Source organism: Phoenix dactylifera, chromosome 8 (genome assembly GCF_051530095.1).
Source record: "Phoenix dactylifera cultivar Ajwa chromosome 8, Ajwa_hap1_PhDact_Kaust_v1.1, whole genome shotgun sequence".
Classification (NCBI taxonomy): domain Eukaryota; kingdom Viridiplantae; phylum Streptophyta; class Magnoliopsida; order Arecales; family Arecaceae; genus Phoenix; species Phoenix dactylifera.
In genome coordinates, this window is record NC_143197.1 from 12,872,308 (window position 1) to 12,900,061 (window position 27,754).

At 37.9% G+C, this 27,754-nt stretch overlaps 2 protein-coding genes across 3 annotated transcripts; one reads left to right on the top strand and one right to left on the bottom strand.

Moving 5' to 3' along the window:
• Window positions 1-8,841: 8,841 nt before the first annotated feature.
• LOC103695457 (hexokinase-3-like) lies at window positions 8,842-21,428 on the top strand. 2 transcript variants are annotated; one of them, XM_008776794.5, is made up of 9 exons: window positions 8,842-9,331; window positions 11,974-12,124; window positions 12,227-12,409; window positions 13,692-13,766; window positions 16,646-16,804; window positions 16,918-17,016; window positions 17,099-17,226; window positions 20,808-20,889; window positions 20,985-21,428. In XM_008776794.5, exons 1-9 carry the CDS (start codon window positions 9,060-9,062, stop codon window positions 21,333-21,335), a joined length of 1,500 nt encoding a protein of 499 aa, XP_008775016.4. In that variant the 5' UTR covers window positions 8,842-9,059; the 3' UTR covers window positions 21,336-21,428. The 2 variants fall into 2 exon arrangements, with proteins under 2 accessions (XP_008775016.4, XP_008775017.4); XM_008776795.5 differs by having other exon boundaries at window positions 8,843-9,331; window positions 16,649-16,804.
• Window positions 21,429-22,013: 585 nt separating this feature from the next.
• LOC103695458 (ribosomal RNA-processing protein) lies at window positions 22,014-27,420 on the bottom strand. The gene is made up of 4 exons (XM_088702838.2): window positions 27,283-27,420; window positions 26,140-26,241; window positions 22,660-22,792; window positions 22,014-22,474 (listed from the first exon to the last, which is right to left on the bottom strand). Exons 1-4 carry the CDS (start codon window positions 27,418-27,420, stop codon window positions 22,227-22,229), a joined length of 621 nt encoding a protein of 206 aa, XP_088558964.2. The 3' UTR covers window positions 22,014-22,226.
• Between the last annotated feature and the right edge of the window lie 334 nt (window positions 27,421-27,754).

Below are 27,754 nucleotides of genomic sequence, written 5' to 3' on the forward strand. Positions count from 1 at the left end.
AAAGTATGGAACTTAGTTGAACGACCTACTGAATACTCAATAATAGGAACTAAATGGATATACAAAAATAAACTTGATGAAAATGGAGTTGTGATTAGGAACAAGGCTAGATTAGTAGCAAAGGGCTTTAATCAAGAAGAAGGTATAGACTTTGATGAGACTTTTGCTCCTGTAGCTAGACTTGAAGCAATTAGATTGTTACTAGCATTTGCATGCTCTAAAGACTTCGAACTATTTCAAATGGATGTAAAAAGTGCCTTTTTGAATAGATATATTAATGAGGAGGTGTATGTAGAACAACCTCCTAGTTTTGAAAATCATCAATACCCCAATCATGTTTATAAACTAAACAAAGCACTTTATGGTCTAAAACAAGCTCCTAGAGCATGGTATGAAAGACTTAGCAAATTTCTATTAGACCATGAATTCTCTAGAGGAAATGTTGATACAACACTGTTTTTAAAGAAGAAAAACAAAGATATGTTAGTAGTACAGATTTATGTAGATGATATTATTTTCGGTGCTACTAACAATCGCCTCTGCAAAGAATTTGCTGACTTAATGCAGAGTGAATTTGAAATGAGCATGATGGAAAAGCTGAACTATTTCCTCGAGCTCCAAATCAAACAATCTAAAGAAGGCATCTTCATCAATCAAGCAAAATACATCAAGGAGATGTTTAAGAAGTTTGATATGGATGGAAACAAGCCAATCAGCACACCCATAAATTCATCATGCAAACTAGACAAAGATAAATCAGGTAAATCAGTAGATCAAAAGATGTATAGAGGTATGATAGGATCTTTATTATATCTTACAGCAAGAAGATCTGATATCATGTTTAGTGTATGCATGTGTGCTAGATATCAATCTAATCCTAAGGAATCACACCTAATTGCAGTTAAGAGAATTTTTAAATATCTCATAGGAACAAAAAACATAGGTCTATGGTACTCTAAAGAATCAAGCATAAACTTAATAGGGTACACTGATTCAGACTTCGCTGGTTGTAAACTTGATAGAAAAAGCACCAGCGGGTCATGGCAATTCTTAGGAGAAAACTTAATTTCTTGGTTTAGCAAGAAACAAAACTCGGTTGCACTATCTACGGCTGAAGCCGAATATGTTGCTGCCGGAAGTTGTTGTGCTCAAATCTTGTGGATTAAACAACAACTTGAAGATTATGGCATTAAACAAGATAAAATTCTCATTAACTGTGATAATACAAGTGCCATTAATTTAACTAAAAATCCAATTCAGCATTCCAGAACTAAACACATTGAGATAAGACATCACTTCATAAAAGATCATGTACTGAATGGTGATGTGACACTTTAATTTGTTTGTACTGATGATCAACTTGCTGACATCTTCACAAAACCTTTGAGTGAAGATCGATTTTGTATACTTAGAAGAGGGTTAAGAGTGATTGATCCATTCTAGTGATACTCTCCTCTAATTAATTGATTTTGATGATTAGCTTATGTTAGACATAGGGTTTCTTATCTATGATCATCAAATCAGTTCTTAAATCTTAGATAGTTCCATAACTCTCTCTTTTGGTACGGAAATAACAAGTTTTTTGGTTATGTGCTAGAGTTCGAGTCGACTCGAAAAGATTTAGAGTCGGCTCATGGGCGAGTCGACTCGCGCATATTTGGAAGTCGACTCGAGGTCGAGTCGACTCACGACTTACCAGAGTCGACTCGAGGTCGGAAATCCGATTTTTAACCCTAAGCGGAATGTTTTTCTCTTCACTTCTATTTTCAGCCGCCACTGTTCAAAAGCCCTAGAGTCGTCTCCGACCTCGTCTCCGACCCGTTCTAGGTCCTCTCCGTCGAGTTTTCCTCCATTTTTCTTGTCCATTACTCCGTGTTTAGGTCAAAAATGCCTAGGAAAGCCATTATCCCAAGCCGGAAGAGTCCCTTCTCCGCGAGTGGGGCCGAGCGACGGTCCAAGGCTCGGAACGAACCCACGAGGCCACCACCTCCGGTTCCTTCCCCGCCTAGGCCGGTTCCCTCACTTCCGTGTGCCGAAAGGGCAGTCTCTACTGGGAGGAAAGTCAACTTTGACTTCCTCTCCCGAGAAGGGTTCACCCTAGGGCATCATCTTAGGGCTCAAGGGTTAGAGTTGTTCTGTTCTTTAGACCTCCCTACTTACCTAGGGTTAGTTAGGAAATTTTATGGGACAGTAGCCCGAGGTAGTGGTGGTATCCAGGGAACCGTAGCGGGTGTCCCTGTATTTATCTCGGAGGACTTCATTGCTCGAGTCCTCCATCTCTCGAGAGAGGGGATCTTTCCCACACACCTCTCAGATAGGACAGAGGCCCTAACGGGCATCTTAGGGAGTCCCCCTCAATCACCTATTGAGGAAGTGTTTGCAAATCAGCTTTCAGCTGAAATGCGACTCCTCCTAAGTGTCATCTCTAGGACTCTCTTCCCCAAAATGGGTAGGTTTGACTTTATTTCAGAGAGACCTAGCACTGATATACCATATCCTCCAAGACACTTCCATCAACTTCCCCAAGCTCATCTACAAGTATATATGTGAACCCCTAGATAAACCTAGGCTCAGCCTTCCTTATGGCATGCTGTTCACACTCTTTTTTAGGGAACTAGAGGTCCCTATCCCTGAGGGGGAATCCTCTCGCTCACTGCATCATACAGATCGCATGGGTGAGGGGACTCTCCATCGTATGGGTTTCCATAAAGTCGAGGGAGTCTGGGTTAGGAGACCATCCACATCCACACCATCTGACCCTACCACTCATCACTCACCCAGTCCTAATCATGACCAGGATCATGACATAGCTCCTCCCACTTTTTCTTCCACCTCTGGTCCTACCCATATTGAGCCCTCCACCTCCACTGCCCCACCTTCTCAGCAGCAGCCCCTGGAGGTTCGGATATCTTCTGAGTAGCTCCGAGAGTTGAGGCAGGAGATAGTGAGGGAGCTGAGGGATGATCTGCTGAGGGAGCTACGAGGTCCTCAGACTGCTCCCTCCACCGAGATAGTCCCCTCCTTGGCAGCCGTGACAGAGATGATTGCACACCTGAAGGAGGAAATCTTCAATGTACGAAGCCTAGTTCAAGCTCAATACTGGAACATGAGTGACGTCAAGGACGACACAAAGAAGATGCGAGACAGCATCAGACATGAGCTAGGCAACCAGAGTCAGAGTGCAGAGCGGCTAGCTAATGCGTTGATCTTCAAGCTTGACACCCTCCAGGAGAGTGTGAACGAGATTTCCTCGACCTAGTCTAGGGCTACCTCGGAGATCATAGCTCAACTAGGGAATGTTTCAGAGGGGCTCAGCTTGGTCTTGAAACACACAAGACTAAGTACGGGAGCCACATCCTCCAAGAAACCCTAGTGTAGCTCTTTTTCCTGCTTTATGATGTATTTCTTTTGCTTACACTTGTATTATTTACTCACATTTGTACTCAAATTAACATTAATACAATGAGTAGACATTTCTCTTTCACAATTGTGCAATTGAATTTTTATACTTGTATGCCTTCTGCCTTTTTGCTATGATGACAAAAAGGGGGAGAAAATATGATGAATTGAAATGTAAAGGAAATCACTAAAAAGAAAATCCTTAAAGCAAAAAGTAATTTGTTCTTAGTGGATTCGATACCTCGAGGTTCATTATCTCTCTGTTGGGGCTCCTCAAGGAGTAATCTTCAGAATCTATTCAAGGGATATTCGGAGATTAGTTGAATCATACTCAAAAACAAATTGTCAGATTTTCCCTCTGAAAGTAAAAAATTAAGCTCAAAAGCTTCAAGACATTAAAAGAAAATTCAGAGAACCTAAACAAAATTGAATGCATATGTTGAGGGGGAGAATCTGAAATCTTAAGAAAGCAAACTCATTAAACACATATAAGCCAAACAATTGATTGCATGATATGAAGGCTTATATAATTCCAAATGAAAGGGGGAGCTTTAATTTCAAGATTTACTGATTCATACCTTTCAATTCTGGATAAATTAAAATAACTAGACATTATGAATTCATTTCAAAACTTTGCTATGAATCACTTCTTGGTTGAGCAATTCACTTTACAAATACTCAATATTTTGTCATCATCAAAAAAGGGGAGATTGTGGAGTGATTGATTATAACCCTATTTGATTTTGATGAACTCAAAGCATTTGAGTATATCTTATGTTATACTAATGAATTCAATCTAGTATTTCAGGCAAATATTTGTGAATTTATGTTTAAGAGCATCGAGCCTTGGTTCAAAGTCAATTGGCTAAGTATTGAACTCACTTAAGCCAAAGTCTGAAGCTCGAGTCGACTCCGGAAGATTTCGAGTCGACTCTAAGTGTTTCAGAGGTTCTGGCACATGCTCGAGTCGACTCCGGTACACTACGAGTCGACTCCGACTGAGAACTGACAGAAGGACAGAAAGTTGATTTTTAGACCCGGTCAGCGAGTCGACTCCAGAAGGGTTCAAGTCGACTCCGATGGAATCCGAGTCGACTCCCGACGTTTCCGAGTCGACTACAAAGGGTAACAGAAGAAAGACAGAACGATGTATTTCAGACCCTGCAACCAAGTCGACTCCAGAAGGTTACGAGTCGACTCCAAAGTTTGGCGAGTCGACTCCTAGTTACGTCCGAGTCGACTCTCAGAGGAAAGCAAGATTAAAAGGTAGAGAACCAACTTCGGGAACTCTGAGAGCCGAGTCGACTCCAAGCGCTCCAGAGTGGACTCTCAAGTCAGTCGACTTCAACAAAGTGTGAGTCAACTCCGAGGCAGTTCAACTCAAAATACAGAGGATCAGTGTTTCGGACTCTGAGAGCCGAATCGACTCCAAGAGAATCCGAGTCGACTCGAGGTAGTAAAACCGAAAGAAATATCTCTGAAACCCTGAGAACGAGCCGTCTCCAAAAGTGCCGAGTCATCTCCAGACATTGGCGAGTCGACTCCAGGTTTGGTCCGAGCCGACTCCAGAACGGGACAGCACTTTAATTCAAATCCTGAACAGTGGGCGAGTGTCTCCAGTGAAGCATGAGTCGACTCCAGCAACAGCCGAGTCGACTCCAGATCGAGCGAGTCGACTCCGACCCCAACGGATACATTGTCAGAAGTTGCAGATTGTGCAGAACGGCCACAAATTAGTGTCTAACGGCTAGTTTTCAAAGGGGACTGCTTAAATAGCCAAAGTGAACAGTAGTAGACATCAAGAGAGCTATTCCATTCAAACAAAAAGGGAATTCCACCTACCAAAGGCTCTCAAGAGAAAATACAAGAGAAAGAAGGAAGAAGCGCATTGAACTCCATCCAACAAACTCTTTCCTTCGCATTCAAGGCTCTCCTTCTGACATCAAATCTTTAGCGCATTCAAAGAGGAGACTCAGAGTTCGAGAAGCCCCTTCTTCCTCTTCCAAAATCTGTTTGAGGGCTTCTAACTCTACTTTATTCATATTGTTCATATTTGCTTTTTAAGAAGCTTTCCCTGTACTCTTTCCAAACTGTTTTTTTTCTTACTTGATTCAATCAGGGGATTGAATCAAGGTTGTTAAGGTTAGTTGGTGAGCCGAAGTTAAAACCAACGGTGTAAGGGTTCGATTGTGATTCCGAAAAAACAATCGGGTGGTTCTAGTCGGTGAGCCTGTGAAAATCGACCGAGTTCATTGTGATCTCGTGAAAACAACAAGTTGGGTTGTGAACTTGTAAAACAACTGACTGTAATCCTAGGAATTATAGTGAACTCCCAAGTGAAGCTTGGGGAGTGGACGTAAGAGCAAGGGTTAGCTCCTAACTACTATAAAACCTCTTGTGTTTGTAATTGGTTCATTGTCTCTTCCATCCTCTCCACTCACTACAACTAGTAATCTAATTAATCTGCCTGCAATAATCTTAATTAGTTACTCATTAAGTTTTAATTTGCAATTATTACTTAAAACCCAATTCACCCCCCTCTTGGGTTGTCTTCTTGGGCAACATTTCTTTTTTCTCGATATGCAGATCTATGACTCTTCACAGTAAATTGGCACTCTATCTTTTACCACCGTGGACCGAGTCGGTTGATCTACATTCTCCATATCTCTAAATCATTGAAATATGATCGAGCAGAATTTTGGCACCAACACTACCTATTCATCTTTCCATCATCCAAGCGCAACTACTGAGGTAATAACATCATATTAGCCATATTAGAAACCTTGCGAGGACTCTTATAAAAAATCATGGCAGAGATAATATGTTTATTATAGGGTGGCTCAGCGTGGAGCTTTGGTTAGAGCTAGCATTTGGAATAACATTATTCACCTACTCTCATGAGCTTCATCCAACTACATAAAATGCATAATAATGTAACGAACTACCAGATCCTGCATCCTAGCATTTGAAACAAAGATTAATTATCACAATAACTGCTTAAGCTGTCGTAGCAAGAAGCTGTCAAATGAATAACGTTATTCAACATAACCATGCTTTATACCGACGCCTTACGCATGATCACACGAACATTACAAATATAAATATACAAAAAAAATGACACAAGTATATATTTGTTTATTATAACGATGACCAAAACTGGGACCGGAGCCCCGGGATTTGATGAGCCCGTGACGTGGAGTTTCTCTCACTCCCAGCAATCACGAGGGGCCACGATACCACCTATTGTTATTAAATGCCAAAAAAGAAAAACCATCAAAACATTTTCTGGGGAAGCTAACTTTGGATCGTACGGCTCTGAGGGGGCTTAGCTGGAATTAGTGGAGGACAGCTGGCTCGTACTGCGGCGGATACGCGGCTCCCGTCGCCGTTCGCCTGTCCAGAACTGCAGCCGCGCGCACACACCCCAACCTTTTTTTTTTACCTCATTTCTCCTCCATTCTAATTCTAATATATATATATATATAAAAAGGGGGAACTCCCGTTTTCCCTTTGTGCTCCCAATCGTTCTTACAATGCCCTACCACTCCTCTCGGTCATTATTTATTGACCAACCAAAATTACCACAAGGGTGTCACCGGTTTTGGGTTCTGGTTTCATGCTTGGATTTAGCTAAGAATTGGGATATTTGGTTGAATGTTTTATGATGTTTCAAAAAAATATTGTGCTAATGCCCACAACTTAGTTTGATGATCTGAAAACAAGGAGGACCCTGGTCAATCTCCTATGACAGAAGACAAAGTGTCGGTTTATAATGGAGGATGCTGATCTATACACAAAGAAAAGAGAAAAGTTTGTTGGATTAGCTCTGACTAAGCTCTCGTTTAAATCGGACAAAATATTGGAAATAACAAGAGAGAAAGAAAGCATGGTATAGAAAAACATGTGCTGCTTCGTATTTGAGTTTTAATGCTTTTTTTATAGATGAAGAACTCTCTTATTAAAGTTGGATTCTTCAGAATTCAAATCTGAGTAGAAGACTATCTCTTAACTTTTCTTATCTGTTTGGAAATAAGAATCACATGTCAAACTATAATAGGCAAGTCCGATTTAGGCCACATCATATTAGATCCCAAACTTAAAACTAAAAATATATCAAAGTAACGGACCTTTTTACGAGTCATTATGTATCCGCAAATAGAACTCATTTTTGGGTAGCTTAGTTCCGAATTTGTTGGATTTATTAGGAATTTAGAAGAGGATTGAGATGATGATAATTATTTATTGCTGCAAAGAGAATAATGAAAAAGCCAAACTTTGAATTTGTCCTTTATTATATAAGTAAACCTGCTTTCATTTTTCCCAATTGATGTAATAATTTTTCAGCAAAATATTATTCCACTAGTTGGAAGAAGGAAAATTATTGAGATATTTTTTGTTTAAGAAACTAGGTAGGGCTTGTTTTTGTAGTTATATCTCTCACTCTTTTATAATTTGAGATTCCTAGTTTATTTTTTGGATGGCGGAGACTTTGATAATTATACTAAAATTAAATCTCTCTCATTTTCTATTCTAATACAATTACTTTAACAAAATAACAACTTAACAATAACATCATTGTAATTTAGTATTTTGTAAGTATTAATTCAGTATTTTTTTTTCTAAAACCACTATAATGATAATTACCATTGATGTTTAATGAATTTGATTGTATCATTTTTCATAACTTGCTTCTCTATCAGAGTGTACTAATCATTTTGAGGAGTTGTAGTTACACTAGACCAGTAAATAATCAATCAAAACATTAATCTTTATAATGTAAAAATGGATAATGAAAGGTAAAAAGTGTTTCTGTAGGTATATAGATATATTATTAAATCTGTTAATCAAAGATACAAAAGTTTCATATGCATCCTAACACACACCATCATCACTTTATTTATCAGGTTAATATCCCCAGCGGCAACATCAACTTTAGGGCCCACCTATCACATGCAGCCTGCAGCCTCAGTGATCAAACCTTCTTTTAAAAAGATTTAATTCCAACCATAATCTGAAGCTATTCGAAGTTTCATGCAATCCCAGATCCAGTCAAAGCGCTGACTATAATGTCAGTGTTGCAATTAATACTCGTGGCAGAACCGTAAATGATCTCCATCCAATGGGCAAAATACCTCGCTGATGATGCCAAAAACATCCGCCGCTACAAAGCGCCGGCGTCGCTTTCGGGCCGACTGACACTAGTCAAACGCCGAGTCCCCATCGGCCATTAAATCTTCAACGTAGGGGCAAATCCGTCATTCATGTTTTTTTGGGACGGGAGTTCTCCGGGCACGCACGCCACCTGACCTCGCTGTCCAACGCTACTTAAAAAACCATTTAAAATATTAAAGAAATAATTTAGAATTAATTAAATAATTAAAAAGTTATTAAAAAATAAAACCACCACCCACGTTCCCTTTTTTTCCTTCCTTTTTTTCTTCTCATCCTCCATTCTTTCCCATGCGCTTTCTCTCCTCGCTCTGTTCCATTCTCCTCGGCACTTCGTCGAACATCTCGCCGTTGCCGGAGAGAGCCGCGCGTCTTCTCTGCCGCGGGAGCTTTCGCGTTTCACTGGTTTCCTGGTGGCGAGAGGGGGAGCGGTGTTCGGTTGATGGAGTGATCTGGTGGAGGAGGGAGGAGAGGGTGGTGGTTGTGCGTGGATGGGGAGGGTGGGGTTTGGGGTGGCGGTGGGGTGCGCGGTGGTGACTTGCGCGATTGCGGCGGTGCTGGTGGGGCGGCGGGTGCAGAACCGGCGGAAGTGGAGGCGGGCGGTGGAGGTGCTGCGGGAGTTCGAGGAAGGGTGCGCGACGTCGATCGGGAGGTTGGGGCAGGTTGTGGACGCCATGGCGGTGGAGATGCACGCCGGCCTCGCGTCCGACGGGGGGAGCAAGCTCAAGATGCTCCTCACCTTCATCGATAACCTCCCCGATGGGTATCGCTTCCTTGTCTTGAGATGTTTTTTGATATTTTCTTTCCTTGGTGTATGCAGAAACATCTTGTAGCATTCATCAGGTTCTTGTTTCTGATTTCTACTGGGTTTTACTTGACGGTATCTGTGATTTAGTAGGGACTTGGTTGCATATATCGTGGGATGCTATAAGCTTTGTCGCTTTATGTGGTTGGGAACTGATTTGGAGTTCTTTTTTATTTCTTTGTTTGTTTTTTTAATCGCGGAGGTCTGGGGATGTAGACAGAAATGGTTAATCTTAGTTGGGCTTAGTTCATTTTATTTTTTGAAATCCGAAAAAGGTGTTTTGATTCATTTGTATGGCTTTGGATGTGAGGTAGAGGTGTATGGGTTCCATGATCTGTTACATGACATTCTGGCTGCTTGTTTCCGTTAGCGTTTATATTGTTCTGCCGAACTTTGAAGCAATTAGCCATATATGGTTTGTATCGTGTGCATGTTCACTGTCCATCGTGGCAAGAGGGGATTGGTGTGATTCATGAGGGTTGGGTGAATTAGCAGGCTTCCATGTCAGTGCCGTGTTGGACGGTAAATATAATGGGCTAGAATGGCGTTTTTTTTTTTTTGATACATGCTAGAATAGCATCTTTCAAAGTTAACTATAATGAATTTGTGAACATTATTGTTTAACATATTTTAGGTGGCTTGCTTTTGCTTTGCTCCGTATCTGTTGCCATTTACAAAATTAGTTTACTTGTTTCAATTATCCTAAATGAACTCTTGAGTTAGAAGAACAGTTGTAGCTCAGTGCGTAAACTATTTAATTTGGCTTGGAGAGATTTAGGTTGGTTTAATTTGATTGCTTATTAATAAATCTATTTGTTTCTTGCTGATTTACCATTCTGCATCTGCAGTATGGTCAACCATAGGGTGATACAATCTTACCCTATAGCCCAACAAACTCAAAAAATGTGCTTTACTGGTACAATATCAGAAATGAATATCATATTGAAATGCTACTTATTGGATAACTGCATCTATGTTTGGTGATTTTTGTTGTCATGATTCATTGTTGTCAACTTGTCATCATATTGAGTTGTTTGTAAACAACATATTGATCAACTCAGGGACTTTTAGTTGTTGCTACTGGGCTGTAGTTGACAAAGTCTTTGGTTGGACATGGATAGTTAGATCATTGGTGGAAGTTGCAATCATGGTGGTGTGAGTAGGGATGACAACAAAGGAGAAGAAAGAGTGTATTTTTTGTAAGATAGATTCTCTTGTAAATTTTTTATTTAAACCTTTGTAGATACGTTATATATACATTATTATTATCAAGGGTTTTTTAATAAATAAAATTGTTATGAACATCCTTATGTAAGATCTTCTCATCTCCTACCTAGTTCAAACTGTGACCAATTAGATAAGTTTCCTGATTCACCAAATAGTCATTTAGGTTTCATTCAAGTTTATTTCTTTTCTCAAGATCTGCTGGCAAAGAATTGGTACTTGTTCTTGTTATTAGGTTAACAACAGCTGGCTACAGATTTTGCTCTGTAACCAACCTTATTTGGTTGAGGAAGGCCTGGATTGCGATGAGTTTCTTTCTAACAACATAATCTAGTATTCTGATGATGATGTTCAATACGTGGAGTATTTTTTAAATTTTAACTTTTATCATATGCCGATATCTGTACTATGTCAATTGGTGCCACTGCAATGTGAAAAGCACACATAATGACATGTTTGTATTAGTTGTAAGGTCAAATCTGAGGCTTCCTACCCAGCATTAGTATAATGTGTGGGTGTCCAAATTTAACTTTTGTGAAACATTGGAGGTGAGAAGAGCACAGTTGATGTTACATTAAGAGGAAAAGAAATCAGTGCTGGTTCAGTGTTGTCTTCATCATGTTATGCGACCATGCTGACATGGCTAGGAAAAGTCTAATCCTTATTTATTAGTGTACTCTATATGCTTAATGCATTGAAGGTGTTATTGACTATAATTTATTAAATACTAAAGTAAAAGTTTACAATTTATGGTCAGCATGATTACTATTTCTTTGTTTATTGCTCAGTTGCATTTTTTTTTCAATGTGGATAATTTTTACATTCAATAAAAAAGAGGACCCGGCCATGAATATTCATATAAGACCCTGGCTTTCTTAATTATTTTTTAAGAAAATAAAAAAGAACTGTTGGTTTTTTGTACTTTGTCTTTTCTGTTTCAGATCTTTTAGGGCTGAAGATTTTAATCAGATGGCTTCTGGATGTCTCTATGGATATGCATCTTTTGACATTTTGTGATTTTCCTCCTAAAGAGAAGTGAGCAAACTTTGGGCGAGGAGGGAGGGAGAGTTGATTCTTCAGGGTAATGGGATGGATCAGTTTTATGTGGTCTAATTCTAAAATGCTATGCTGAATATGGGTGCTTTTGATTCTTTGTTTATTCATAGAGTTTTTGTGGGAGGGGAGGGAGGGGGGAGTTAATTCTATTTTCATGCAATGATATTTAATATGGGTTCTTTCTGGTAACATTCAAGATGCTACTTTCCCACCTTTTTAAAATAATGTCTTCTCATTTCTTTCTCGTAACATTACCTTGATATCAGTTAGAAAAAATCTTTTTGTTATTAACAATTATTTTTTTTTTAAAAAAAAAACAGGAATGCGAAGGGCACTTACTATGCTCTTGATCTTGGAGGAACTAATTTTAGAGTATTGCGGGTTCGGCTTGGAGGAAAAGGGTCAATGATCATAAGTCACCAAGTTGAATACCATCCAATTCCCCAAGAACTAATGAGCGGCACGAGTGAGGTAATCCGGGCTTAGCTTTTTGAGCTTTCATCCTTCCCAGTTTTAATTATTAGGGTTATATTAGATGTTGCATCCTAGTTAATTTCACTGTCCTTCATGCAGGATCTATTTGATTATATTGCAATGACTCTAAAACAATTTGTTGAACGAGCGGATGATGGTTCTGAGCAAAAAGCTGATGAGAAAAAGGAGCTCGGATTTACATTTTCTTTTCCAGTTAGACAGATGTCTGTATCTTCAGGCATTCTTGTCAAGTGGACTAAAGGATTTTCAGTTGAAGATGCTGTAAGTTGTTTTTTTTAATTTATTTAAATTTCAACTTATTGCTGGTCTAATAGTTGCTTAAGTTATAGGTTTACCTTGGAGTTTGTTGATTATATTTCTTTCGGAACAGTTTGTATAGTGAGTTCGTGGTTCTTCTTTTCTTTTCTCTTTTTCAGGCAGTTGTTATACATTAGCGAACATGAATGATCTGGCTCATGAAGTGAAATTAGAGTTGTTTATTTTCTTTTTTATTAATTAAATATAGTGCAATTTGCGAACCTAAAGGTGTTGATGTTGGGCAATTTCTTCAAGATATGAATATAATATTCCTAAAAATAAAACATTCCAAACGAACTTATTCATAGTAAACTCAGACTTTATTCCTATATTATTTATCAAACTGAAAATTCTTTTAGCAAAATAAGCAGATGCTTCATTAAGACATGCAATTTCTTCTCACATCAATTATGTATATGTATTATATATATTAACAGTAATTTTATGTGAAAAATTGCATATGGTAATATTCTAACCTTTTCAGCATTTTATTAATTCACATATTTTTATTAATTATGAGATATATTAGCGGAAACCTGCATGTTCCGACCTCCTTCTGTCCCACTTGCATTTAATTCCATTTTATTTTACATGTTCTGCCCAGTATGGTTCTATTATGAATATCTAGAGCCCCTACCAAGAACTTACAGCAAGCTACAAGAAGTTCCACCATGTTTGCATTTGTATTTCATTGCGATAAGCATAACTTGAGGTTCTACATTACTGTTACATTTGGTAGTTTTTTGTTCCATTTTGATACTTCTTTAGAATCTCATGTACATGACAAAGTTTTGAGAATTAATACGTCTGAGTTCATGAAATAACAACCTATAGGTGCTCTTCTTAGTTAGATTTTTTTAATCAGTTCTGATTAATTTGATAATTGTATCAGTGAAGCTTGCAGTTTTTTTGTGCATGTTGTTATGCTGTATTTCTAAGTTCTTCTCAATGCCTGTTTTAAAAAAGATTTTCACCAGTCACGTTTGTGCACTTGTTTGTCTTACTGGTTGTTAGCCATTTTTTTGAACAATAGTGAGTCTTTTAATTTGATTAGTATTTTTATTGAGTTTTATTATTTAGAATTGCTTGGATGCAGGATAATAATCATATATGTTTTGCATATAGTTTCAGGAATTTATATGCCTGCTTAGGTACAGTATCTCCTATGTCATCGATCGGTCTGTTCGCTAATTGTAGTTCAAATTCACATGTATATAAATTAGCTAATGCCAGGTTTGTAATCCAGGTTGGAAAAGACATAGCCCAATGTTTAGAGGAAGCAATGACCAAGGCAGGACTGAATATGCAGGTGGCGGCATTGGTATGATTTGAGAGTCCTCTGGTTGTTCTATCTTAAAGTTACGCTAAATTGTGGGGATTATCTTCAAAAATACTAAAGTAATTGCTTCAATCTTTCTTTTTTTGCAAGAAAAGGCAAATGCATATACCTGCTCAAAAAACACATGTATAATAGTTACATATAGTCATATGCAATGTAAATCAATGCATCAACCATGTAAGAATTTCCAGCTTTATAAACTAATATACAATCTATGCATCTTTAAAAGAGCTAACAACAGCTTAAATCTCAAGGAACATATTGTTTTAATCTGCTAACTCTTTGAAAGATGTTCTTTTATATTAAAGCAATTGTTTGACAGGTATGGGTGTGATATATCTTTTTTCGGTCATATTTGTTTTTGGATCATGGTGCTACTGATATCGACTTAGTTGTTGGGCTTCTAACTTATTTCTTTGTTCATTTGTACGGCAATACTACAACTGCTAGCTAGCATGGAAGTCAATTGCAATTATTCTTCAACTGCAATTATTCTTTATCAGTGTGGAGGTTTTTTTTTTGGGAAAAAGCTTGTTGGTGCTTGATATCACCATGTTTCTGCTTTTGATTTTTTATGTAACGAAGAGTACTCTATTATTAAGATAGTTTTAGTTAGTTCAACATGTAAGAAACATTTCGGGCTAGATATTTCGAGGTTCTTGGGTTAAAAATGTGCTTTCAAGTCCTTATTTAGGGGTGCAAATGGGTCGGATCGGGTCATGAGTGACTTCGACCCAACTCAGTTTCTTGTTCGGGTCCTAATTTTGGACCCATACAAAATCCAATAGAAAATTAGGTCGGGTCGGATCCACTGCTACAATTTTTGACCCAACGGACCATTCAGATCGGGTCAGGTCCATGTATAACCTGAACCCAACCCAAAAAATTCGGGTCTGGTTCAAGTCAACCCATCTATGGCTTTCTGCACCCCCGTGGGTCCAAATAATTTTACAAATTTGGGTCGGATCGGGGCGGATCGTAGGAATGAAAATCCAAAATTATCCAAATTTCAATTGGAACGGGTCGGATCGGGTCTGAATTCAGTAAACCTAGACCCGACCCAAAAAAATGGAACGGATCCAATTTTAGGATCCAACTCAGACCCACGGGTCCTCCAAAATGGGTTGGGTCTAAATGGGTCAACCCGACCCATTTGCAGCCTTTTCCTTACCTTATGTTTTATGAGTAAATTGTAAAATAACATCCATCTAACTAGGGTCATTGCAGTTTCTTAGTCTTTTAGTTGCCTTGATGGAAAGATAGAAATGAACATTTGCATGAGGTGATAGGGAGCATTTATATTCTCTAAAAGTTAGGGAACATCACCAAAGATATGATTGTATATTAATCAGCAAAAGAGGGACATGAGACTTGCCTGCTTTAGAGTAATAGTAGCCCTAGCAAACTTAATTTTGTTATATTGATTTGCTTTCATAGTAAGTAGTTAGGAAAAGCCTTCGAGAACACATTTCCTCCACATTCATGGATTAGACCTATCATCTCTTAATGCTATATGTTCATGGGAGCTGGACAATAATAATGTATGGGAAGTTTTAAAAATCAGTTTCGGATAGACGTTCTGAAACATAAGGACTGCATGGTTGCTCGTGACAGCATTGACCAGAACTCACATGTTAACTTCAGAGATCTACTCCTTAAGAGTTCCACGCAATCCCTGTTTGGAAATGATAGAATCTGTGGCCTTAAGAAACTATGGATATTGTCTTTGAAGCATAGATGACATACAAGCTGCTCCTAATGAGGAATTTGAAGACATGATTGCTGGAGGACACAGGCAACCAAAGAAACTAGGACGAGAAGATTTAATCCAACTTATATTGGTTATTGGTGAATGTTCAAAGAGCAAGTATTGGGACGAGACAGATCTCCAATTTTACTTTGGGATAAAAAAGTTTTGAGATGGTAAAAGGGGGCTTGTAGGGAGAATAGACAGGAGGGGGAGGGGGTGGCAGTAGTTCTTCCCATTGTCTTCACATAAGAAGTTTCAGCATCTTCTGAGGATCTCATTGCACATATGTCTCTCTCTCATCCTCTTTGACATTGAGGTGTCTGCTATGGATGGAAATTTCTTCTAGGTTCAAGACTATAGATCCGAACATCATTTTCATGGCATGGTTTGCCTAATTTATTGAAAATAGAATTTTGTGGGCTTTATCCTTTACATCAGATGTGGTGGTGATGTAGTACTTGTTTCCAAAGGTGCTGACATGCTTGTTAGGTTATATGGGGCAAAAAAAATGTACTTATATCTGGATCTTTTTGATAGGAAAAGATACCATCTCCAATTTTTCCTTACTTTACATCGTTTGAATAATTCCTGCTGTCTATTCTAAAATGTTAACTTGCTCCCCCACCCCCTCAACGACCCATGGTGCTTCATCTCTTCTGCTGTTGAAGACCACCTGTGGATATCTGGTGCCAAGCCCAATGGGAACAGAAATGTTCACTTTAAGACTTTTTGATGCCTTCCACCACTCTTGACTGGGGCAGCCTCCCTCCAGTTTTTTATGATAACACCAAGTCTCCTATGCTGCCAAAGCCTCCCTCCAGTTTTTTATGATAACACCAAGTCTCCTATGCTGCCAAACCATGGAAGTTTGGATCAATGAAAGTTAGTATTACTGCTTTCCGTGGAGATTCCTTGGATGCTCTCCAATGTTATTGTCTGTTGATTACTAGGATATCAAGAGGAATATCGATGCAGACATTTCTGCCCATCCCTACTACCTATGCTATTAATATTTTCTCTGTTCATAATGAGCATAGTACATTGTAAATTAAGAATGGTAATGCAATATGTTGCTAAAATATTTAATTTATAAGCTTTATGTTTGTGTTAGCAGGTGAATGATATTGTGGGCACATTAGCTCTTTGCCACTATTATGACAAGGACACTGTGGCTGCAGTGATTATTGGAACGGGCACCAATGCCTGCTATGTGGAACGCACTGATGCAATTATTAAGTGTCAGGGCCTGCTTAAAAATTCTGGAGGCACGGTATCTTTTATTTGTAACCCGAGAGAAAATTGCTGCATTGGCAGAATGACTCTGTTAGTTATGGTTCAGAATATCTGCTCATATATGTCAACTGCATTTATTATGCTGATTAGGTTGTCAACATGGAATGGGGAAATTTCTGGTCATCACATTTACCTAGAACTTCTTATGATATTGCTCTAGATGATGAGAGCCCGAACAGTAATGATCAGGCAAGATCCTGCTAACTTTTTATGCTAATGCACTTGCACTTTTTCAGCTGAGAAATATTATGACAGACCTCTCTAGCTACAGGGTTTTGAAAAAATGATTTCAGGGATGTATTTGGGTGAAATTACAAGAAGGGTGCTTTATAGGATGGCACAGGAGTCGGATATATTTGGAGATGGTGCTTACAATTTGTCAATACGCTTTATCTTAAGGTATGTGACTGGTGGTATAACATTACATGTCATTGAATTATTTCTGCACAAGATCATACATGCAGCTTATTCCTTGTCTATGACTGACACTTCCACCTAATTGTATTGTTCTTTTACATATTCTTTTAAGTTTCTTTGCTAAAGATTTTATACGACCACTCCAAGAAAAAAATGTTCTTCATGTTGTTTGTATGATTACTTGTCACTGTTTTCATGCTTATTTTCTGGTTGCATCTTTAAAAACATAATATGGCCATTTTTTTAACTATTTCAGCTCGCTGTTATTGAGAAACCCCGTCTAATCAGTGCTATATTTACTTTCTCTCTCTCACCTTCAGCACTACTCTTTGCTTACGTGCTTCCATTTAATGCATATTTTTGTTTTATACAGTGCTGTAGTTGCATGTTTCCATTTAAGAACCCTTACACCATCTTCTTTTGAAGCCTGTAACATAGGTGTCAAGTTTTGTTCATCACGTGCAAGGATGTCAAGTCTAAGCAGCTATTGTGATGCCTAGCTGTACTGTATCTAATACATATATACGAGACATTCTCTCCATCCGGTACATGACCTTGAATCATTAGTATTTAACAGAGCAGTTATGTGTCTGGGTAGAATAGTTTGGCCTTGTTTCTCATCTTCACTTACGCCTTCCCTGGTGCATAGCTAATTTTTCTTCTAAAGTGAGTGATCTTAAATGTACTTTCAGAATTTGTTTCTAAATAATTGGTCCATAATTAACAATCATTAGAATGCCATATTTAATTATTACCAGATAAGAAGTTCTGAAGTTATGGCATTGACAGATGAATTCTTGTGTCTAGCATGCTATTGTTCTTGCTATTTCATGATTTGCAGCACAAGTGCTATTTTGATGTTAGTCAGCCCGCTTGTTGCTTATGACTCCTTATACGAATTTGAAACTTGAGGTATTTTTTTAAAGGTGGAATAATGTGCAGCATTTGCTATTATGAGGGTAATGGCGTGTTGTGTGCATGGCAATGATGTGATGATGATTCTGTCAGGACAATGCTAAGCATATGTAACAAGTGATAAAAACATGTCCCCCCTCTCCTCACCCTATTTTGCTTCTCATTGTGGGCAAAGGCATGGCATGTGCATGGTAATAATGAAAAAAGTGATGCTATCTCAATAAAACATTCAGGAGATACAATGTATGCATGCACAAACTTAGCCTCCAACAACCCCCACCCCCTCTCCCACCCGACACGGGTCACAAGGAGAAAAAAGAAGAGAGAAGGGGAAAAACTATAACATGATGGTTCTTGTACAGAAGTTACCCAAGAGGAAGAAGGAAATAACTATTGACGTGTAAACACCCTAACATGATAGGGAAATCAATCCAATCAGGCAAGGATTTCGAGCCAAATGATGATCATTGTTGTTGTGCATGGATACCAATGGATTAGACTGATAGCAACATAAAAAATGTTTTGTTTTCTATAAAGAAGTGGGGGGGGGGGGGTGTATCAAAATGAAGAAAGGAGGCGGCGCAGAGAGAGAAGTTGTACATATAATAGTAATTTTGAGGTTGAAAAATTAATGTCTTTGTTGCACAGAAGGGTTTTCACATTTTGTCCTTAACGTGAAAGACCACCTCAGGAAGAATCAGCACAGGTGAGACAATTTGAAGTTCAGTGGAAATGGAAATAAGTTTACGCTTAATTGTAGTTGTATTGCAGCCTATCTTGGGTGAAATCAGTTGGGGATATCTGGTATGCAAAATAATACTAGATTTATACTTGTATAATTATGGCTTATGTTGGGTGCTCTTATATCTGTAATTCCTGTCTTTAGCTTATTGGCAATGAAGTTCTATTTGTTTGAATAATATGTTTGTGCATTGACATATTTATAATATTGTTTTTTGTAACTGTTTTGGTTAAATTTAAGAAGCATTATATAGACAACTTTTATAATGCATAACAACAAAAAAATATTTTTCTAAACAAAAATATATTCTCTTTAGTTCTCATGTTCTTGATGATTTAATTAATTACTTTATAAATCATTTTCAAGTACCAATCAACTTTGGCTTGAAACATAAATGTATAACTTGGAAAATATTTTGGCTAAAGGCAAGGCAAATATGAATATTCTGAAACTGAACTCTCAAATGTTGAGAAAGAAAAAGATATAACTAAACCATGTATGAAAGAATAGTTGGCATCACTAGGCTTGATGGTCCAAGGAAGAAGTCCTTGTTTGGTGGGAGAAAAGCAGAGAGAAGTTTTGAGGATATCATATTGTCTATGCTTCATAACCATTGAGAATGTCTAGTAGCAGCAAGAATGATCAAAGTACCCATTCATATCATATAGTATTTACAATATTTACTGTTCATGGATTGTTGGCACAGAAGGTGTCAAGGTGCTACATGCAAAGTCATAAGTTCCATTGATTGAGCTGTCAAGCTGAGACAACTATTGAACTTTAAGGTGAATTTCATTCGTCATCAACTCTGCCTGCTTGAAGAAATTGGAATTAAAAGAAACACAAAAGTTCAAATTATGGTCAATAAATTGATAACTGTTGTCTCAATATATGCATGTGGTGCAACTCAAAATGTGCTGGTGCATTTAGTCCATTATCACAAAACAAAATATGTAGTGATTTTGGTTGACTCGGAACAGATAATTGACACGTGGAAGATAGATGATGCTTGACTGAGTTTTACATAATTGATATGGTAATGAGAGGTTCACGACTACCATCATTTTTTTTGCAAACAAGTTGTAGCCTGCTTATATAAAACCCTATACAAATGAACCATAATGTGACTTCTCTCATCACACAATTTCATAATCATCATAATCATAACCATTTCGCCTCTTCCCAACTAATTGGGTTGGGTTTACAAATCCTTGTTGCCAAGTATTCTTATCTAGGTTGTCATTGAGGTGTTAAGTCAAGATGCGGTGAGATTATCGCTACAACTGGGCATTTACTAGATAAATAATAGAGCGTAACCTCAGGACCTCACTATATGGACCATGGAGAACTTATACATGTTTCTTTTCAAAGATGTGTTCATCTGTGATACTAGGAACCTGAGATGCTAAAATAGTATAAATCAATGGTATCTATTTATTCATGGTGTTATAATAATAATAAAAAAATGTACTTCATTTCATTGGATCAGTGGGTGGTATTGAGTTATTTGTAGCAAATCAAAAACTATGCAGGTAAGTGGGTACCTGCGATTATGTTTCTTCAGTCTTAAAACTGCTGCGCAGGCATAGGATGTGCATTAGTCTTGGGAGTGCATTGCAATTGTAATTTTGGACCCCTTTGTGACAATTGGTATTGATATAAATGAAGCCATGCTCATGTTTCTGCAGTCCATCCAACAAAAGCTTTTGAGTAGTGTTTTTTTTTTTTTTTTGCTTTGTTTTTGTTGGATCTAGGTTCTACTGATGCTGTAAAATAGTAATCAATACATTTCAGTATGTTGCTATCAGGTTATAAATACTAACAAGATTTTTTACTGTATTTCTTATCTAGTTTAAACAAATTAAAACTTTTTAATCCTTCTCGATTTCCCTTCTCAACAATCTAGGACACCCTCGATGGCTGCCATGCATGAGGATGATTCTCCTGACTTGAGAGAAGTCAGAAGGATACTGACAGAAACTCTGCAGGTATTTTTATCATTTGAATCATTGTTTTGTTCTTTTGGATGCATTGCTGATACTATTTGGTCTCTTAATCTTTTCACTAATGGATGTTACTTCAGGTGCCTCATGTCTCACTGAGGGCACGAAGGCTTATAGTAAGAGTATGTGACATAGTTACCCGAAGAGCTGCCCGATTGGCTGCTGCAGGTATTGTTGGAATATTGAAGAAAATAGGACGAGATGGGAGTGGAGTTGCAAGTGGAAGAGCTAAAGGCACACCAAGGAGAACGGTTGTTGCGATTGAAGGGGCTCTTTATGTTAATTACTCAATGTTCAGGGAGTATCTAAATGAAGCTGTTGTGGAGATCTTAGGTGAGGAGGCTGCCCAAAATGTTGTTCTCAGAGTTTCAGAGGATGGATCAGGAATAGGAGCCGCCCTCCTTGCGGCAGCACATTCTTCAAATCGATAAAGATTCCTATAATTGTGAAATGTATTATCTTTCTGTGCAAATGTAAAAAAAAAAAAATGTTTCATATTATAAAGTTGTTGGTGTTCTGCAGTATCTCATGGCCTCTTGTAGCTTTCTGTACCATGTCACCCTGAGCATTCATCTTGTAACGTCAAATCGAAATGACCTGCTGAAGGTCGAGTTAGCGAGAGGCTGATGTAATGTTCGTATCCAAGTCGTAAAAGCCATACGCAAATCTGATGCAGGAGTGATCATATATATTTATTCTTACATAATAGGTGATTCTTTTTTTTTCTTTTTTTCCTTTTTTTTTGAATCTAGTAGGAATGAGTGAATGCACTAGCCACTCACCATCAGTAGTTTTTGAAGAACTCGAAACACTCGAATCTCTTTGGTATGGTCTACGCCCATCTTTGATCTTGTCCTGCATGCTACCCCCATCCCGCAAGGAGGCCAATCTGCAGGACTCTGGCCTCTTCAAGCACATCTGCAGACCACAACCCCAAATAACATAAACCCAGAAGTATCCTACTTCATCCAACAGCTTCCTAGGTTGAAATTACGGCTGAAATCTGGATAACCAGATATTGCCACCGGCAGTTCGAATAAGGGTTACGCTTCCAGTTTCCATTCAGCCATGAGCTCAGGTAGGAACACAGAAATCATCACACATGCTCCTTCACAACACTAAGTTTTACTAAGAATTTTCTGCAACAAAATTGATGCAAAATATAAGGGGACCAGAATTATCGGCACCGCAAATGAAATATAGCTTGATGCGCTCAGAGAAACATCTAGTCAACCTCCATGGTTGCATACAAGCAAAAGTAACATGCTGAATCCTGCAGCCGGGTTAGAAAATTTTAAATGAAAGTATCATTATCATATCAACTAACGTTTGTTCTTGCCCTTCTTTTTATCTTTCTTCTGGAATGTAGGCTTCTTCCGACCCTTATTGTGTAATTTGTGCTTATGAACTTTCTTCAGTGGCTGCTTCTTCGTAGATAGGCTATTACGCTTTTCGACTCTGCTGGCTGGCTTAGCAATAACATGTGCTGGCCTCGGATCTTCGTCTTCATGGGAAAGTTCACTAGTGGTCACTGTAATTGTTGTGGTGCCATCTTCATACGCCTTTGTTTCTTCATGAGAAAAATAATAGCACAAAAAGTCAGAATCCTATTCAACTGGGAAAAATTCATGATGGCAAAAAATGCAAATTGAAAAGAACTTCTAATAATTCATGATCTTGCAATGACTATATTAATTCATATTTAGCAATATACAATAACTTGTTTCAATGAGTAATTTGTGGTACAGAATATACCTGGAACTGATCCAGCAATGTTTGTTTCATCTTCTTCACAATCATTGCCATCATCAGCTCCTGAATCAGATCCTACTGGATTTTCTGAAGAAATAATTCTGCCATATAGAGCCAATTCTCTCTCTTGCTTCCGCTGCAACAAACAAGAGATCAATATTAAAAACTGTATAAATGAGGCATGATAAATTTTTGTATGATAGTTATAGCAACATTCCCCTGTTAGTAGAAACAAAAGATTTAGGCAGCCACTACTACAAGAACTTACAGCTACAGCATATTTAAAAGAGCGAACACAATTTCTAACAAACAAAGAGTAACATGCTATTAAAACAGAAGAGATGTTGAATGACAGTGATTTTCATCAAATTTTTCAATTAGATTTTGTTGAAATTAATAAGATAAAGCCACTGCCCTTTTTCTATATTATCGGATGTTGTAAGGTCATAAGGATTCATCTCAAACTTTCACGTTGCAGATATCATGAACTGAAATCAAGTAGAAACTACAAACACCTTGATCACCACCATTGGCGCTGTCATCTGTGGCGCTATTTTGCAAGCTGGTCAAGCACCTTCCCTCTGGTGTTCCCTTCTCATGCCATAAGCTCCAACTTTTCTATCTAGTTACTAAATCCCTTGCTCTCTCTCTCACACACTATCTAGATTCTGTCATTTCATGTGCTATCCTCACCTATAGACTGAGAATATATCAAAAAGAGAGTTACCTATTCTTCTGAATAGCCACTTGAGACCTCTTTAGGGCCATTGCTTTGGCCTCCAGAGGATCTGTACTAATTGTCATCCATAATATGCTTCTGCTATTACGCCAACCAAGCTATCTGAAAATAACACCTGCTCCTGCAATTTCTTCTTTCCTTAGAAAAAGGCCCTTCTGTAGACAGTAAAACCACTAATTTGGTATATCATCATGACCGAAGAAACTAAGCTTTCATTATTCCAAAACTAATTAGCTAGAAGCATTGCTCCATTATATATCTTAACCCTTCTACTGATGCCAAAAATAGGGTATTTTTTATACCACGATTTGCATGGATACTAGAACCTTTTTGGGCAAGGCCTTGGTGTAGGCCTATTAAGATTCTGGATTTTCTAATCCCCAAACAAGTTATTAACAGTTCTCACAGTGTGTAAACCCAATGTTCTAATCACTCTGCATCTTCAGAATTTCCATTGAGCACTTGGATACACCATATGAAAGCCGTCAAAAGTGTAAGGTGTCAAAAGTTAAACCAACATATTCACAAGGGCCTTAATTCAGGCCTATTCAAAAATTGGATCCTCCAATCTCCAATGCAGTCATTACCGATTTGTGGCATCCCTCCACTGCTTATTCTCCTCAAGTCCAGCTCAGATGTGGGCCAAATTGCAGCTGCAAAAACTATTTATGCCCTTCTCAAGGTGGAGCAAGGGATCAAGTTGGATCAAAGATCTTTGCAACTGAACCAACCCAATGAGCCAATCATTCCACATGATCCAAATTATTGTTGAGCATTACGATACACCATTGAGAGAACAAAGATGTCAAAGATGTGAAGCGTCAAAGTTGAATAATCATATTTGCAACATCCTATCCAACATGTGTTGAGAATATTCTATCAAATTAGGATAGCATGAATGGATGGGAGAGCAGAGTACATGAACATAATTCACATGTCATGCCCAAACAGAAGAAAGAAAGCAACAAAAATAACATAAGGTATATCAACATGAATAGTTGAAAATTCCCTTAAATCTTGAAATGCACATCCAAAATGACACCTCATTATAAGGAGAACCAACTTTCGGTCTAAGCTATTTTAAACGCCAATCAGCAAGAAGGATTAAAGGTTAGAAGGCATTCAGCACAATCTTGCTTCATCTGTAATTCATAGAATAGTAGATTACGTACATTATAGATACATTTCTAGTAAGATTTAGGACCAGAAAACATTTCGGACAACAATATGGACGTGATGCCTTCCTAGCTATTTATTGCAAAAGTATGCAAGCACAAAGAAGTTCTGACTCATTAGATGAAGAGGCTCTCTTTTGTACATTTTCCAGCACATGGTAACTAACTAGCTCAAAAAAAATAAGGCTGTAAATTGATAATAATGTATTTAGTGATTGCTCATTCTTCTCAACAAGAAGCATCAAACGTTTCTGGATATAATTAATCATTAACACTGCCACATGTATTTTTCTCTATTTATCCTTACATCACTATCTCATTCAAACCCAGACTCAAGATCAATGCTTCAAAAAATTTTACTCTGTAGTTAATGAAGCAGCACTATGACAAGACAAAAAATAGCAAAAATATTATGAAACTAAAGCAATTGATGCTTCCTTTGTGAAGTGTAAATAATCCATGATATGACATAGCTAAGGACATACTAAGGTTCAAGTTTCTAACAACAAAGTACACCAATTTTGAAATCGATGCTGTCCTAAGATGTTGAGATAGTTTTCGATCATGAAAGCTAACTATATCATTTTACTTCCAAACATTAACCCTTTCTAAAGAAGCTATCTTATCTATATTCCTAATTTCAGATGGCATACTTGATTATTTACTATCAAACAGTTATCTTGAAGCACATAGTCATTTCATTTGTTGAATCATTTCTTTCACTGATTTTCTTCATAGGAGCATCTCCTTGCATATTCACATGATTTTGAATTATAAAGTTAAGGAACAAACATTTATCATGTTCGTGTATATATTAAGTAACAATTTTTCTAATAGGATTACAATATTCATCGGCTAGGCTTTTATATAGCGCATGCTCAGATGACTGCAAACCCTGTCTACAAGACAAGCTAGGTTAGGGTTAATGATGAGAAAAGAGGTAACAGCACACGCACACAGGGACACACACACTAACACACAGAGAGATTCTTGGAACCAGGGATGCCTCAATCAAGCTATCCTGAAAAAAATACAGATACAGGACTCCTCCTTCTGAAGTCGACTTTTGGCATCTCGATTTTCAAAAATTGGATAATCCATGGTTTCCTGTCCCAACCACTAACAGCTTCTCATGATTAAACCTGTTGGAATTCTTGACAGATAAGCAATGCAAGCAATGAGCCAGCCAAGCAGGCCCTAGGTGAACTGACTGACTCAAACAAAGCTCACAGGAACTTAATAGTAACGGAACATGAAAGTTTGCGATAATTATTTCAAATTAAAGATAAAAATGTTACTACTTCAATTAACAATGTAGGAATCATGGATCATATTATGATCTCAAAAAGTATGTCTTGTGACAACATTTTCTTTAGATAATGCAAAAAGTACTTCTCAAAATAAGGAAATTAAAAGTAAAAAATAAAGTGGTAATATGAGAGAATCATTCTTTAATAACCAACAAAAGCAACAAGCTTGTAAAAAATACTCATATTGTCAGATATTCTTTTTCAAATATAACTTATTACATCTATGGATTTACAAAGGATATGCATGTGGGAGGCCAACCTTTTTACGAGCCTGGATACGCTTCAATCTCTCCTTTTCTTTCAGTTGTCTCTGAGCCTCTTTTCTCCTTTTCTTCTTTCGCTTGTGGAAGCCAGTAACAAAGTCCCTGTCACATTAGACTTTGGTTAAGAATATGTAGAAGAAAATAACCCCACAAAACAACAGAGCTGCAGAGAGTTGCCTATCACGTTCAATTTTAGCTAAGGAAATGAAATTTACGATGGCAACGGCGATGACGATGACGGCGATGCACCTTAGCAAATGTTCTAAATTTTTGAATCCACGACTATCAGAGAAGAGGGAGGCAAACTTGATGGTGGTGGTAGTGGTGATGATGATGATCTAAATTTTTGAATCTACGACTATCAGAGAAGAGGGAGGCATACTTTACAAGAAACTGAATTGCTCCATAATATTGAAATTTGAGACTTCTATAGAAAATAAATTCTCAGTTAAGATATGGTAAGAGTTTTTGTGAGCTTCTTCACCTAACATCTCAAAGCCCCTAGAGAGAGAGCTTCAAGCATTCAACCAAAGCTTAACAAACAACAGCATATTCACATAACAAATTCATTTTACGATTCAAAAGAATATATACGTATTTTTCGCCGATAACATGAACTATATATATCTGTTGGGTTTTGGAATGGCAATCATACAATATGTTAAATCCAAGAGAAGTAACAAATTAGCATCAGAAATAGAACGAAGGTAAGTCCTTAACTTTTTGTTTTCCAACTACCACAAAACTGAAAGTAAAACACCTTGGATTGCCATGAAAAAATTGTGCCCATTAGTATCATAATTATTGTGCCAAAACTTGAAAAATATGTTCCCGTCATGTAATAACTAAATTAAAAAAAAAAAATTGGCCCTTTTTTACTTCAATTTCTAACCGCCCATAAGAAGGAAACGCATTCACGATGGAGAAAAGGACTTATATTGGGCATAGCGCGATCTCTAACCATCGTCCACCAGGGTTTCTCACTACCCAGATTAGGGTTTATATAGGTAACCATACCAAATAGAAAAAAAGCTAATTCGCAGGAAAAAAATCAAAAAAAATCGTTGGAAAACACAAGAAAATAACCAAAAAAAAAACATTTTTTTGAAAAAAAAAAGTGATGCAAAAGCGAGGAGGAGGTGCCTTAGCTCTTTGTCGTCGAAACCGACGGTGAGGCCTTTGTTCCTAAGAGACCTCTTCTTGATGTGGCGCGGGACCAAGACCGTGGGGATTTGCCCCACCACCACTCCTCCCTCGATCTCGTCGTCTTCGTCCATCCCTCTCCAACGCCGCTGAGCCTCCGTCCCCTTGCGACACACAGGTTTTGAGCGACCGCTGCAAACCGAGACGGGTTAACTAAAAGAACAGTTGGAACCCAACCTAATGTAATTTGGGCTGCATGGGCCACTATATGTACCAAGCCCAGTCTTGTTTGAATTAGGGCAGGGTACCCCGGACAGACATGCATGATTGCACGCACGCATGCATGTGCATGTATACATAAACATACAAATAAACAAATAATAGAATAAATAAATAAAATACTATAGGTCTGATTATGGAATTAAAAAAAAAAAAATAGGAGTTCCATGTCATATGGCTTAAGAGAAT